A 15298-nucleotide genomic window follows, 5' to 3' on the forward strand; every position below is an offset into this window, starting at 1 on the left:
TATCCGTTCATTGCTGAAACACCTATCTTAGACTGTCATTTTTATATGTATGCTATTTGAATGATTAAAAGTCGGTTTTCTTTGCGTAAATTGCTGTTGTTTAGCTATTCCAGAGGGGTCCTTTTGACGAATTTCAGCAAAAAATCTCTCCTCATCTGTTGTGTGAAAGGGAATAAGGAAGGTGACCTAAAACCTGTGAAGCGGGTTTTTCGTCTACAAACCTTTAAACAAATTACTGCCAAAAACGATTTCTGATATTGATCTCCTTCTAGTCCAGTTAGAATGTTCCTGAAGAGCTGATTAGAAATGAAAGACTAAATCGCCCGAGTAGAGCCTTTTTCATTGCTCCTAAAAATTTATGTGAATATATTTACAGTTACTTGAACAATTAAATATCTTAGATTTAGTATGAAAACAATTAAAGATCTTAGATTTTGTGTGAACTGAATTAGTACGTAAACTCTTTACCTGAATTAAAAACCCTATTACCAACATTGTTTTCAGCTAGCCAAACAGATTTGATTTTCGATTGTGGTTTATTTTTAGAGATTTTTAGTAATGACATGTAGCTCTTGATGATTGTTCGTCAATAATTGGTTATATTGATTCGGAAGTATGAATTTACAGGTCCTATTTAACTGGTAGTCAAATTTTCAAGTTGCCGCACCGTTTCTAAATATCTATATTTTTTAGACATGGAAGACCCCCAGTGGTGTTTTGAAAACTTCATTAACTACCGATCTCTGAAGTCTTCAGACAATGTTAGAGCACAGCTGTCAAGGATTATGGATCGTTTTGGACTCAAACGGTCATCCACGGAATTCACATCTAGAGATTATTACATCAATATTAGGAAAGCCTTAGTATCAGGCTTTTTCATGCAAGTTAGTTTTATATATATACATATATATATATATATATATATATATATATATATATATATATATATATATATATATATATGTATATATTAACGGGAACAATATCAACTTGCAATATGCCTAGTTCACAAGTTTCAGGAAGGAATTGTTGATGGCTATAGACCATAGCACTTGTTGAATTGTTATAAACTTACAATCTCACCAAAAAAAATAAAACCATATTTTTATCCATAATCAACATTTTCTTACCTTTTGAGTTACTTACTTTTGAAAATAAAAAAAAACTGCCACGAACATTTATTTTTCTGTTACTATTATTTTCAATTCTAACAGATTTTCTGTTAAATTTACGAACTTTAACTTAATTCCTTGTCCAAAACCTGAGTACCTTGAGTATGCTAGAAAATATGCATCAACCTTTGGTTTTCATGGGACCCTATGACTTGTATCAGTGTTTAAAAATCTAATAGAAAGCCTGTTAAAAACGAGATTGAATGAAATCGTTAATAAATACTTGTGATGTATGATTTTTATGACAATTATGAGAAAAGTGTGATTTTTCTTTGGTTTTGTACGAACTAATTCTATGTAAATTTCAGCTTTTTGATCAATCTCAATTTTTGCATCGTTGATTTTATATGGGTTTTCATAGTTTTTTAAGGTTGGGTTATTTTACCTCCAGTCTCGTTTAGTTCTCATAGTGTTTGGGCAAGAATCTATAAAATGTTGTTTGGGCCAGTTCCGGGTGCTGTTTCTAGTTTTAGTAGGATCGATTGAGCTCAGGGGCGCTGTTGCGAGCTTCGACTACTTCCATAATTCTAATTTGACAGACAAATATTCCAAATTTACACGTGGTTTAAGCACTGCTTAACACTTTGTAATGATAGGGAGATCCAATATTGAATAATCAGAAAATATTGTTTGATTGAGATGGTGTTTGGGATCCTCTTTAAACGGTTGGTATCCTCATTGAACTATCGCTCGTCAGTTTAAAGTTGTCAAGAATGCCACTTGATGGCTCTAAAGAGGATTTCAATCCCATACCACTGATCCATATTTCGTGTCCCTTCAGCAATCCCCGCTGTAGTGCTAAAATTTCGAAAGCTACAACCTTCAGCTACGGTGCTGTCAATATTTATATACAGTTTTTCTTCTTGTTTGTTGTATTTAAATACCAGCCAAAGAGAGGCTTAAAAGAAAATAACCGTAGAGTTGGCTCTTTTGTAAAGACCAGAGGAAAAGACTGCTTGTCCCTTCAGTTTAGATTCCCCTTAACGTTAGTCAAGGCTACCCCAGTTTACTTCGGAGAACAGAAGCCATCTAGACATTTTCGATGATAATGGGTGTTTTTTTTGTTTGTTTTTTTGCCTTTTAACAATCTGTTTTTGAGGAGTGACAGTTACATGGGCACTCATAAGAAAGGGAAGCCCCTCCTCCAGTTCGAATGACGCTGCCTTATATTTTTGTATGTTCGTTTTGGCAGCATTGGAAGCGTTGACTAGACCAGGTAAGCTCCCCGTCCTCCCTAAAATTTAACTTATGGGCGCTCATGGACAGTTAAATAAACCAAGAGATACCTGTGACAGTTATTGGACTCGGTCAAATAAAAACAGTAATTCAATGTTTCCATATCTCTAGTAAAATTCTGTTTCATAAATTGTACGGAAAATAAATGTAAGTTCAGTGCAGGAAAAAGGATAGGCGCTACAAAGGAATTTTTAACGAGGCTATATTTGGTAAAATGTGACTTCTTTAGGAGGAACTGGAGATAGCTAAGAAACAGTGGGGATTTTTTTCGTTTCCCTCCCATCTTTTTCTGAAACTACAAAGGTAGTCTTCTGGGAGTCCGTGTCTGATCCAATCTTGAAGCGCTGTGTAGGGTGGGAGATGTCCAAAATTTTAGTTATTTCACGTCTAAAGATCATATCTGAGTCTTTAAACTTCTGAGATAAATTGCCAACAATGTTTTCTAAGCTCTTATTAAAGGAAAGACCAGCAGACCAATGTAGACCAAGAGGACCAATTTGTGATAGAACTTAAATTGCTATGCTGATTCTTCTTTTTCGAAAAGCTTTGCAAACAGTTTTTGGTATTTTTTTAAGCTGCAAAACATCAAATACAATCTATCAGAGCCGGTTATCGAATCTCAATCCAATTTGGTGGGAAACTTAAGCTAGTTTCCCACCTTTTACATTTCACTGGTTATGTACGATTTTAACTCTGTAAACAATAAGGCAAAGAGGCATAAATTTTTGGATCAGGAAGTGTACAAGAATGGTTGTTGAATTTCATTAAAACCTTGCGGAATGTGCAAACAAATGCCAGTTTTATGCATTTTTGGGTCTAGACCAGATTCAGCTTTCGTATAGGAAGGTGGGTTTTCGTAGATTCTTGCCACTTGGACATACACCAAGAGGGAGGATGGACCTCAACCATGCTTAGTTATAAACAATTGTTAATGTCCTTGTGTGCTTTTCCTAACCCAGTTCCAGTTTGACCTTAAGAGGAGGAAGGGGGATCCAAAAATCCTTGTTAACAGCGCATCGTCCAAAAAGGGATGCCTGATCCCCGTCAAACTTAGAGGAAATTAATACCTAGGTTCTTTGTTGTTCCTCCTAAGGAACAACCAACCTGGACCAGGAGTCTAAGCTCCTGGTCCAATCTCTATTGAGATGGGGGTGGTTATTCTAAATTTCTTGTCATTAGCCTAATTTGTGTAAGTGCTTGTGAAATTCAACCGAACCGGACCCAGTATTTATGACGTTGGGTGTCTGTTTAGTGCGACTTTTTTTAAATATAGTAGGGACGAGCTGTTCGGGTTTTAGTTGTGGATTTAGGTGAGTACAGGTTTTATAATCCCTTTCAGTATGAATGGAGCATACTAATTTTACACAGAAGGTATGGTCTCCAGTGTTCCTCCGTCATTCTGATTCATGGGTCGTGACAGCTGCTGTAGTATGGACACCCCCCTCCCTAGTTCCTACCATTTCAGAAAATAATAAACCCTCTCGCAACAATCTTTCAGCACATTTTTTACTTCTTTCGATGTTCAGCACATATTTTAAGCACATTTTATATCTCCCAGGTGGCCCACCTTGAACGATCTGGCACTTATTTGACAATAAAAGATAATCAAGTTGTTCAACTTCATCCGTCAACATGTCTTGACCACAAACCAGAATGGGTCCTCTACAACGAGTTCGTCTTGACGACTAAAAACTACATCAGGACTATCACAGACGTTAAACGTAAGTATTTGATCACTTATATTAAGTAATTGCGGTAACCTCGAAGTACTTTATACCGTCGTACCTTAAATGAATATAGGCCGCCAAAGTGGAGCAAAATCAAGGCTGGCCACAAAAGGGGACCCTTTCCTGTCGTTACAAGGAAAGTTTCTCAATTACCTCATTTTGAAGGCTTATTGTACAAGCTAGCCGAGTATCTAATTTTCTTACGAATTCAGCTTTTAAAACGACTGTACTATCTAGATGGAAATCGCACAAACCTAAAACATCTCAAGATAATAGCCTAAATGAACAGGTCATCGTTTCTGGTTTTGTTTGTTTGGTGGGGTTTTTTCTACTGTCTTCTGTTGTTCTGTTTCTTTGGGGAAAACGGAAAAAAAATTAAAACAGGCAGCCTTTTTTTCAGTATTGTTTTTGGTATCTTTTCGTTCTTTTTTGTATTGGAAATTGGAAATATACTGCAATATTTTTCATACAGCAAGTTGTGCTATCTTTGGGTAATACAAGATTATATAATGAAAAGAGAAATCACAAATGCAACAGCACAAACACATAAAAAAAAAAAAAAAAGAAGAAGACTGTTTTCCTACATTAGTGATTAATATAGACCAGTACTTGAATGAAGCCTTAACCCTACTCATCCATACAATATATATACTCTTGACTAACTGTCTAGGGGAAGCTCCCAAGCTGAGTTAGCTTCGTGGAGAAGAATGTGGATACAGTTAGGAAAAGTGGCACTATAATATTTCATAACGTGCTTAGAACATTGATAAGAGCATTTTCTCCACTCTCCTTCGATTTTTGAAGATTGGTGCAACGACTCCTGTCACTACGGCTGCGTGCGAGCGTTTTATGTCTATCTTTAGAAGAGTGAAAGAGGAATAGCATAATGGATTGGCCGTATTATCCATGCACAGAGACGTTCCAGTCGATGGAGAAGACGTTTTGTATAAACTAGCCCACAACAAAACCAAGGTGGCTTGACTTTATTTTATAATTACATATTTACAGTAATGTCTCAATAAAGAATGTACCTTAAATTTAAAAAAAAATTGTTTATACTTTTTAATTAGTATTACCATCCCAGAGCCAATTTATCCATCTCTTTCTGAAATTTATTGTTGGGTTCGTCCCTGGCAATAAATACACACGATAAACACACATCACTTAATTATTTACATAATTATTTAAAAACCCGTCATAACCCATTCATTTTGACGAAGTTCAACTTTACGATTATGTTTTGCAATTCGTCTTGCAACTGAGACTTCCGGGTCTGGTACTTCGAATTTAACAACAATTTGTGAGTTCCTGTACCACGGAGGCAGGTGGAGTGGATATTTAGTAAATTGGAAAAACAAGGATCTGATTTTATGCTGATCATGTTTTTCAGTAGCTTCCAAAAGGGAATAGCGTACAGTATGTGAGGAAGTGCCGTGGCATTTTAAGAGCTAGATATAAGCATCAGGTTGAACCGAAGTTTGCATCAAATAATAGGCATAAGCTGCTGATATTCCACGTTTGAGCTGATCAAGGAGAAGCGTACAGGTGTGGTCGATGGAGGAATCCGTGGGGAGACCAAGATATATAAGGTGGTCAATAGGCCGGACAGAAACTATTCCCAAGAGCTATAAATGGGTCTAAGTTAACCATTTTCCAATTAGAAAGAATGAACTCAGATATGGCAGAGATAAGTTGTAATCCAATTTTCTTGTATTCAACTTGGAAGAATTTCGAAAATTTCTGTGATTCGCTGGAGAATTCGGCTAGTATTAAAAATGTCTTCAGTCTAGCATACCGAAGACAGGTTGATTGAGGACAAAATCAAATAGGATGGACAGAGATCTTTAGATGTGATATTAAAGCTATTGAAAAGACTGGGTGATGTGACTGCTACTTGACGGGCCTCCCACTAGAACACATCTGCTACAATAATCTAGAATACAAATTTCAAAGAGTATTCCATATTTATCATCTTTCAAAAGCATGGCTGCGTGGACAAGCGAGTCGAAGGCGCATTCAATGTCGTGTCCCGCAAGGCCAAGGCTTTCTGTGGAAGATCAGAATTGAAATAAATATTAGCAATTATATCTAGGGTATCGGCAAGTTCTGTTAAAAACAGCGGCTCAAAGAGCTTATAGAGTGATGTAGTGATGGTGATCGGACGAGATGATGAGCAGTATAGCTCGGATTTTCTTATTTTTAAAATGGGGTGAGATCTCCAATGCTGAAGGGAGAAGGAACTATCCCCTGGGTAAATATCATCTACATAAGAAGAGGAACCAGAGGAAGACATCCATTTTAGCTTTTGAATAGCAAGTTCTGCATAATGAGTGCCAACAACAAAATCGACATGTAAATGAGAGGTCAGAAAATTATCCAAGGTTCCATCATAGGATAACTGTATGAGAGGATCAGGAACGGACGAGTCAGATTCATAAAACGCATACTAATGATCTTCCGAGCTGCAGAAGAAGAGCGAGTTTCTGAACGAAAAATCATCCTGAAAACCTTATTGCCATCTTGTTTTGCGCAAGCAGAATAATTTTTGATAAGATTTTTACGATGCAGAGAAAGAAGCTTGGAAAACATTTTCTTTGCGGAAATCCTTACACTGTTGAAAACCCCTAAATTTGGACGACCACATTCTTTCCACGCGGAAAACCATAGCTTTGCTCGACTACATGAAGCTATAAGATTGGGTTTTGCCGACCATCCAGGAATTGTTCTTTTTCGAACTCGTTGCAAAGGAACTGCTTATTTTTACGCAAACTGGAGAGCATGGTATATTTCAACACGATACAAGTGTAAACAATCCTGGTACTTATTTTTAGGCTACTCGAGTGATTTCTGAAGGAGAGAAACTGGCACATCAATTTTATTTAGAACAAATCAACTGACTCAGTGAACAAAGTTTGGTGGATTTTCGACCAATCACGACGATATTGTGGCTCTAAGGGACAAGATCGCCTGTTTCGGCAGCCTGAATAAGGCACTGGAATTTAGCATGTTATCGGTGGATGGTCAGATAACTGATAATTCACTACAGCATTTACAACACCAGCTTTCGAATTTAAAGATACTACAACGTTGTCCAGGTTAATAGGTTAATAGGTTCGTAAATAGGATTTTACTTCAGTGCAAACATCACGAGTGATTTATTGACCTTAATAGTCGAGTCAAATGGAAGTTGTAGTTAATTTATCGAAGATAGCTCGTAGATGGGTGTAAGGCTAACAATCATATTATCATGAGAGGACTGAAAAAAGCTAGAAACAAAGAACTATGTGTTCCTAGTAACGACTTGAATGCCGATCTTACTGAAGCCAGAGAAAAAAAACTATGTCAAACGACTTTTGAAGTGCGTGGAGGTCAACATGAAGTAACAGCATATCGTCTTCGTTGTAGAGGTGGCTAGAATCAATACGAGGTACGATAAGGTAGAAGAGAATGTGATATGTAATATAACACTTAGAACACTACTACTAAATTGAGATTGTGTTAAGGCTATCTTCTGACCGCACCTGTAATAACGCATTACCATACGAATCCCAGAGCATATCGCGGATGAAAGGGTTAACTCCACACCTCATCATGAAAATAATAGTCTGCAAATGTAAAAAAAAGAGTCGGACGGGTTGGAAACATCAAACGCATACACATGCAGATAACTGTCTCATCCTCTAATGGTGATCTAAAGCAGTGAAAAAGGTGGCGTAAGTATTAGCGAAAAAAAAAAACTTCAAATTAAGTTATTTAAGTAAAAAATGTGTAAGAGTTAGCCGGTATGATTTCCCTTGTCTCTATCTCTGTCGCCCCTCAGTCGTCTTACGAGTATTTCCAGCCATTTAAGAAGAAGTAGATCAAATCAGAGTTAGATTAACAGGTAAAAATGCTGAAATTTAAATTTAATAAAAAGAAGTCAAAGCTGTTTGGCGCAACCATTCTTTGGAGGTATAATAAAAAATTTGCTTTATTAACATTATTATTATTTTTGAATTATGTATAGTTATTAATGGGTTCTGACTTCTGCTCGATCGACGTTGCAAATACATCGAAATGAAATGTTATGTCACTTAAATCATTTAATATTTTAGCAAGCTATTGATCTTATTTTGACACAGTAGCAAATTTAAATATGCCCTTCTGTGTTGTTGGGATAAACTGCCTAGAAAGGCTTTTCTCTGATTCACATGATCTAAAATTCCCCTCTCCGAACTCTTGTCGCATTCGCATTTATTCATATTCATTAGTATACTCAAACTTAATATGCTCAAAGCAGAGCAATAGGTTCGCCGAATAAGCTGCTTTTCCCTTTCTGGGAATGTACTCGGAAAACTACTCATTTGATATGAAAACTGGAAGTATGGGTAAATTTACAAGAAAAAGAAAGAAGGAGAAAATCCAGTAGAGGAAGAATTATTTTGATTTTACTAAGAATGTGCTTTGTTATATATATATATATATATATATATATATATATATATATATATATATATATATATATATATCTATATATATAAAAATAAGTTGTCTGTGGATGTGTGGATGGATGTGTCAGGTGACGTCACCTGAAAAAACTGGATCAGGTGACGTCAAAACTGAAAAAACTAAAAAAAGGCAAAAACTACAAAAAAAACTAAAAACTAATAAAAAAAATAAAAAAGCTAAAAAACTAAAAAAACTATAAAGGTAAAAACCAATAAAAAACTAAAAAAAAAACTGAAAAAACTAAAAAAAGGCAAAAACTACAAAAAAAAACTAAAAACTAATAAAAAAAGTAAAAAAGCTAAAAAACTAAAAAAACTAAAAAAACTAAAAAAAGGTAAAAAACTAAAAAAAATAAAAAATAAAAAAAAAACTAAAAAAAAGGAAAAAACTGAAAAATAAGCTAAAATAAAGGTAAAAACCAATAAAAAACTAAAAAGAAAAAAAGGAAAAAACTAATAAATGACGACACTCAAAGAGAAAGCGACCAGGACAAAAGGAATGTTCGATTAGCAATCAACAAAGCACCGGGACACAGGGAGTATAAATGACGACCAGGACATAAGTAAAAAAAAAAACTATCTATATATATAAAAATAAGTTGTCAAACTAAAAAAAGGCAAAAACTACAAAAAAAACTAAAAACTAATAAAAAAGCTAAAAAACTAAAAAAACTAAAAAAAAAGGCAAAAACTACAAAAAAAACTAAAAACTAATAAAAAAAATAAAAAAGCTAAAAAACTAAAAAAACTAAAAAAAACTAAAAAAAGGTAAAAAACTAAAAAAACTAAAAAAACTAAAAACTAAAAAAAACTAAAAAAAAGGAAAAAACTGAAAAATAAGCTAAAATAAAGGTAAAAACCAATAAAAAACTAAAAAAAAAACTGAAAAAACTAAAAAAAGGCAAAAACTACAAAAAAACTAAAAACTAATAAAAAAAGTAAAAAAGCTAAAAAACTAAAAAAACTAAAAAAACTAAAAAAGGTAAAAAACTAAAAAAAATAAAAAATAAAAAAAAACTAAAAAAAAGGAAAAAACTGAAAAATAAGCTAACATAAAGGTAAAAACCAATAAAAACTAAAAAGAAAAAAAAGGAAAAAACTAAAAAAAATTTTCATCTAAAAAACTAAAAAAAACTAAAAAAGGTAAAAACTAAAAGAACTAAAATAGAAAAAAATAAATGACGACACTCAAAGAGAAAGCGACCAGGACAAAAGGAATGTTCGATTAGCAATCAACAAAGCACCACAGACCGGTACACCGGGATACAAATGACGACCGGGACACAGGGAATATAAATGACGACCGGGACACAGGGACACAACTACAACGGGGACACCGGGGGAAACAGGGGGATATAAATGACGACCGGGACAAAAAAACTAAAAAGAAAAAAAAACTAAAAACTAATAAAAAAACTAAAAAATCTAAAAATCTAAATAAGCTAAAAAAGAAAAAAAAAGGAAAAAAATAAAGGAGAAAAACAAAACTAAAAAACGAATGTATATACAGACCGGGACACCGGGATACAAATGACGACCGGGACACAGGGAATATAAATGACGACCGGGACACAGGGACACAACTACAACGGGGACACCGGAGGAAACAGGGGGATGTAAATGACGACCGGGACACCGGGACAGGGAATGGTCGATTAGCAATCACCATCAACAAAGCTCAAGGGCAATCATTAGAATCATGAGGTATAGATCTGAATACAGATTGTTTTCCCATGGACCATTATATGTTGCATGTTCAAGAGTCGGTAAACCTGACAATCTATTTATATGCAAAGACAATGGGACAGCAAAGAATGTTGTATATTCGCAAGTTTTACGTAGTTAAAACCATATATATATATATCTATCTATATTCACAGGTGGGACATAGGGACACAACTACAATGGCGCGTAACTATTATGGCGCGTAACGACTTACGCGCGCGGGGGGGCTTGGGGGGGGCGCGAAGCGCCCCCACCAACTAGGTGTTGGGGTGGCGCGAAGCGCCACCCCAACAGCTAGTATATATATATATATATATATATATATATATATATATATATATATATATATATATATATATATATATATATATATATATATATATATATATATATAGCTGCTATATTGGAGATAAAACTTTATCTAAATATTTGATGAAGTCAACTACAGTTCAGTTAAAGGTCCAAGCGATAATTAAAAAAACACATTTAAATTTCTAGCAGAATAATGCCTTTTAGCTATAAAAAATCGAGAATTATTATCTAACTCATTATTTTGAGACTCATTTAAGAAGGGATCTCCTCTGACTTCCTTTTAAATACATTTGAAAAGTTTAAAGGGAATATATTTAATGATTGGAAGATAACTTGAATGATGACTAGATAACATACAATTATTTGTTTAATGACGTAAGAGTGGTTAGAACAGTGAGAGGGGATGCGTCCATAAATTAAACTTAGGTGTAAAGAGTGGGTGGTAAAGGGGGCGATTTCCAAATCCAATATAAGATGATTTGTGTTGTTTTAAGTTCTAGCGTTGTTCTTTACTATTGCTTGAGAAAAAACGTTTTACAGTTGTAATTAGGTAGGCATCGATCAACACCGTCATAACCAAGATTATTGAAAAAAAATGAATGTGAATTTATAGTTTAATATGCTTATACTGATATTTATTCCTTAAAGTCATAATAATTTTCGGTATTTTGAGGTTCTAAATGATGAAGTTTTTAAAAAGTTTTTTTATTAAAGTGCAAATTATCTTCTGGTTTTCAGAAGGTAGGGGAAAGGAAATTAATATAGCTCTTTATGCTCCAGGAAAAACATTGTATTAGTTTCCATTTTTGCTAATATCTGTGTAATTTGATGTATTTTACAGCGGAATGGCTCCTGAAAATTGCCACTCAATATTATGACATGTCGAATTTCCCTCAAGGCGAGGCCAGACGTCAGCTTGAAGCCATTTTAGCAAAACTGGAAAGTAAACAGTACAAGGAAGGCTTTTGAGTGTTTTACTCTTTACATTTTTCATTCCAGTTATACACTTGCTTGTTTTATTCTCACTTCTGTATTCTGTATTGTGTTTATTGGTTTGATAATGCTATGGTCAAGTTGTCTGTATTACTTGGACTGTAATAAAACAATGCTGTCAGAACAAAAAATTTAGTTTCGAACTAATCATTGGTTGATTTTCAAAGACTAGAATTATTTAGCTGTACATTAAAATATTGATGATCTGGGAAAATTCTTCGTTTGTCACTATTTAATTGTATAACCTTTTTAAGAGATTTGTGAATGATTTTCTCACAACACTAGCACTATGTTAGAAAATTTAACAAACTTTGTGATGGAGGGGGGGGGGTATCTCCAAGACAACCCTAAGTCGAAAATTGTACCCTGTTTATGCATTTGACCCCTCCTCGCCCTATGACTTTTGGCGCTGGATTCGCCATGATTCTGAGAGCTGCATAATCTTGAAAGTCCTTTTGGAGCAAGTCTATCAACAGAGTGAAAAATTTTTTGATGAGAATATTTACTTGTTTTTTATTCAATAGTAAAAAAAACACGTGTATCAGTAGTCGTGTGACACAACGGCGTTTCCATTTTTTCTTAATTTTCTAGTGTCTCATCGAAAGTATTTGGATATCCCAGATATTAAATTAATCCGCAAAATTCATCGTTATTACAGAAATTTTATTGAGAACCAAAAAACATTATATATACGAGTATAGTAATAACATCGGTCACGTGACCCCGCTCCTATGGGAGGGAGAGAGCCTTCAGAATATTTTTTTTGGGAAGGGGAAAAGTGAAATTCAAGCTTTTTAGACCACTGTTTTAAATTATTCTTGGTGGTTACTCCGTGTCTACCTTAGCGTAAAAATACTCCACAGGTTAGGGTAACTACGTTCCGGGGATCAATGAATGTTGATAGGGTTCAAGATGAAAATTTGAGAGAGAATTTGCAGGAACAATATAATACTAGACAGGAGAGTTTTAAATTTGACAATATAGAAGACGGATGGAATAAATTTAGGAAAATTGTATGTGAAGTCGCTGATGGTGTCTTAGGGGAGAAAGTTGGGAACGCAGCCAAGAATATTAGTGAAAATGCTTTATATCTTAGAGGCGAGAAGGTGCTTGTATAAGAATTATCTGAGTGATACATCATATGAAAATAAGAGGAATGTAAAGAAAGTGGAGAAAGCATTAAAATATGAACCAAGGAGGTGTGAATTTGGAGACCATGGATAAAACTGTCAAGTTTTAGTTGAATGCTAAACTTGAGAGTTTAAAATTTGACAATGTGGAAGATGGTTGAAACAATTTTAGAAAAACAATTTGTGAGCTTCCTGATGGTGTCTAAGGGAAGAGAATTACGAAGGCAGCTTAGAATGTTAGTGAAGAAGCTTTATGTTTAATAGAGAGGAGAAGGGGCTTATACGAGAATTATCTGAGTGATAGATCATATGAAAACAAAAGGAATGTAAAGAAAGTGGAGGAACCACTTAAATATGAACAAAGGAGGTGTGATAAAATTGCCGAGAATCTGGAAGATGCAGCTAGACGGCATAATTCAAAATATTGTACTGTCATGTTAATAAATTATTAGGGAATAGTCAATATGGATTTGTTTAAGTTGAAAATAGGAACGTGGCTGCAAATAATGATGGGAAAGAGTTGAAGAGAGATGGGCAGAAACATTCTGAGAATGTGTTAAATAAGGATAGAGTTACAGGAAAAGATATAGAGGAAAAAGAAAAAGTTGAATACACCTTCGGTGTGAAGGAGGATATATTTTGCGGGGGAGAATTAGGGGTAGTATTAAAAGGATTAAAAAATAATAAGGCCCCTGGTACTGATAGTCTAGTAAATTGAATTTCTTAAATATGGTGGATTTTCAAAAAACTGCGTATAAAAGAAGGCAAATAATTATGTGTTCATTTTTTATCTAGCCGGTATAGATGGGTCTGAATTCTTAGTTTGAATCAGTGGAATGGCATAAATGTTGAAAAAAATGGAAACTCACCACGGAAACCGAATGCAACTACAATGTTACTTCAGAATTTCTCACCCTCTCAATACCAACCAGTCATAAAATATAGTTAATGTATATGGACTGCATATATTTGTTCATAAAATTGTATATACTGCTATATATACAACTGAGGAGTTTTATACTTATATAGGTACATGCCATCCTATCATATTCCACGATTAGTTGTCTGTAAATAAAAGTTTTTTTTTAGACAATTCTCTTACTTGATTTTAAATTTGAACGTTGTTGGAACCTTTGGTCCTTATTTTTAAGATAAATGTTCTTTCTTTGGTTATGATAATTATTTCCTTTCCGTGGTAATATTTAATTTTGTCTTGATAATAGTAATAGCATTTTTCCCCTGATTTCGTAGACAGTTAAATTCACGGATTGTAACTGTGCAATTACAAGGGTTACTCATCCTGGTTAAAAAATGTATTTTTCGTCAGCAATTTGGTCAAAATTGACGGGGAGGGAAAAGAGGTACAAGTTAATTCGAGTTTGACATTGCACCCGATGAGGGTTTGGATTGGCTGGAATCGACACGCTGCACCCAGGTGTCCTTGGTGGTCCCGGGCCAAGGAGAGTTTCGTTTCTAATTTCTTGTATAGATTTCAGAATGAAAAGTAAGATTTTCTTATTTTATACCTTTGACTTTTCTGGTTAGCCTAGGTAGGTCTGAAGCCTATATAGAGGCTGATATAAGATTAGCTTTGTATAGGAAGAGAATCCTATACTAAGCAAGAGATCTTTCCCGGAGGGAAAGTAGTTGACTGGGAAAGTTTAATGCTTACGGTGCCTGGAGCCATGTAGCATGGAACTTTCATACCACGGGAAAGTATACTTGTCAGAACCCTGACGGTCTTACAAACCGCCAGAGACGGGACGCAAGAAGTCCCTCGTGCATGGAAGTTACGCTGACTCCTGAAGTACCGCCAGGCTACTCTAACTGAATTAGAGATTTCCCAGGACTTACGGAACCATAAGACCTCCCCCCCCCCCCCCATCAACACTGGTGACAGCGAATAAAGGAGCTATCAGGATCTCAGGTAGCAAAAGAACGAGCGTTGGATGTGACCTAGAAGTCGTAAAAAAAATGTACGGAAAGACATACTTAAAATTTGATGAGCTAGGCTCCTATCTAGCAACGAAGCATCGTATGAGCGAGGGTATCTTTGATGAAAGGGGATTTAGGCCTAGCCTAATTAAATATAAAAATTAGAGAAAATATCAAACATCAATTGTTTTCACTGTATTAGTCAGACAATTGTAAGATTTTGAGAATAAAAAGAAATACTGTGGAATTAACTGAGTTTTGAGTTTACACTGGGGAAATCTCTCCGAATTAGGAAGTATTACAGGGTATAAGAGTGGATCAGAGAAAGTGAAAGTTGGATTGTTATTTGAGTGGATTGGCGGACTTGGATATAATCTTCAGCGGGGTAGGTTAGAAGATTATTGAAGATGGCAAATTAGGAAAATTTGTCAGTTTTGGCGTATATTTGATAGGGAAGGTGAGAGGCACCTGTCCTATTGAGTAATCGGCCTAAGAAGAGATTACATTTTTAGTCCAGCTACTCCACTAGTGGAATATCTGTGTGGTTATTAAGTTTCCCTTCTCGTCCAACCCTTGTTATT

General features: G+C 34.9%; 1 protein-coding gene across 1 annotated transcript in view; it reads left to right on the forward strand.

Annotated features, from left to right (window-relative positions):
- The window catches only part of LOC136025005 (putative pre-mRNA-splicing factor ATP-dependent RNA helicase PRP1), a gene marked incomplete at its 5' end in the record, with an annotated part of 29395 nt that extends 17612 nt beyond the window's left edge, over positions 1–11783 (forward strand). Inside the window, 3 exon segments of the mRNA XM_065700631.1 lie at positions 694–884; positions 3967–4129; positions 11501–11783. Coding sequence (XP_065556703.1) covers positions 694–884; positions 3967–4129; positions 11501–11628 — 482 coding nt within the window.
- Between the last annotated feature and the right edge of the window lie 3515 nt (positions 11784–15298).

The sequence above is a fragment of the Artemia franciscana genome, chromosome 3 (genome assembly GCF_032884065.1).
Source record: "Artemia franciscana chromosome 3, ASM3288406v1, whole genome shotgun sequence".
Lineage (NCBI taxonomy): Eukaryota > Metazoa > Arthropoda > Branchiopoda > Anostraca > Artemiidae > Artemia > Artemia franciscana.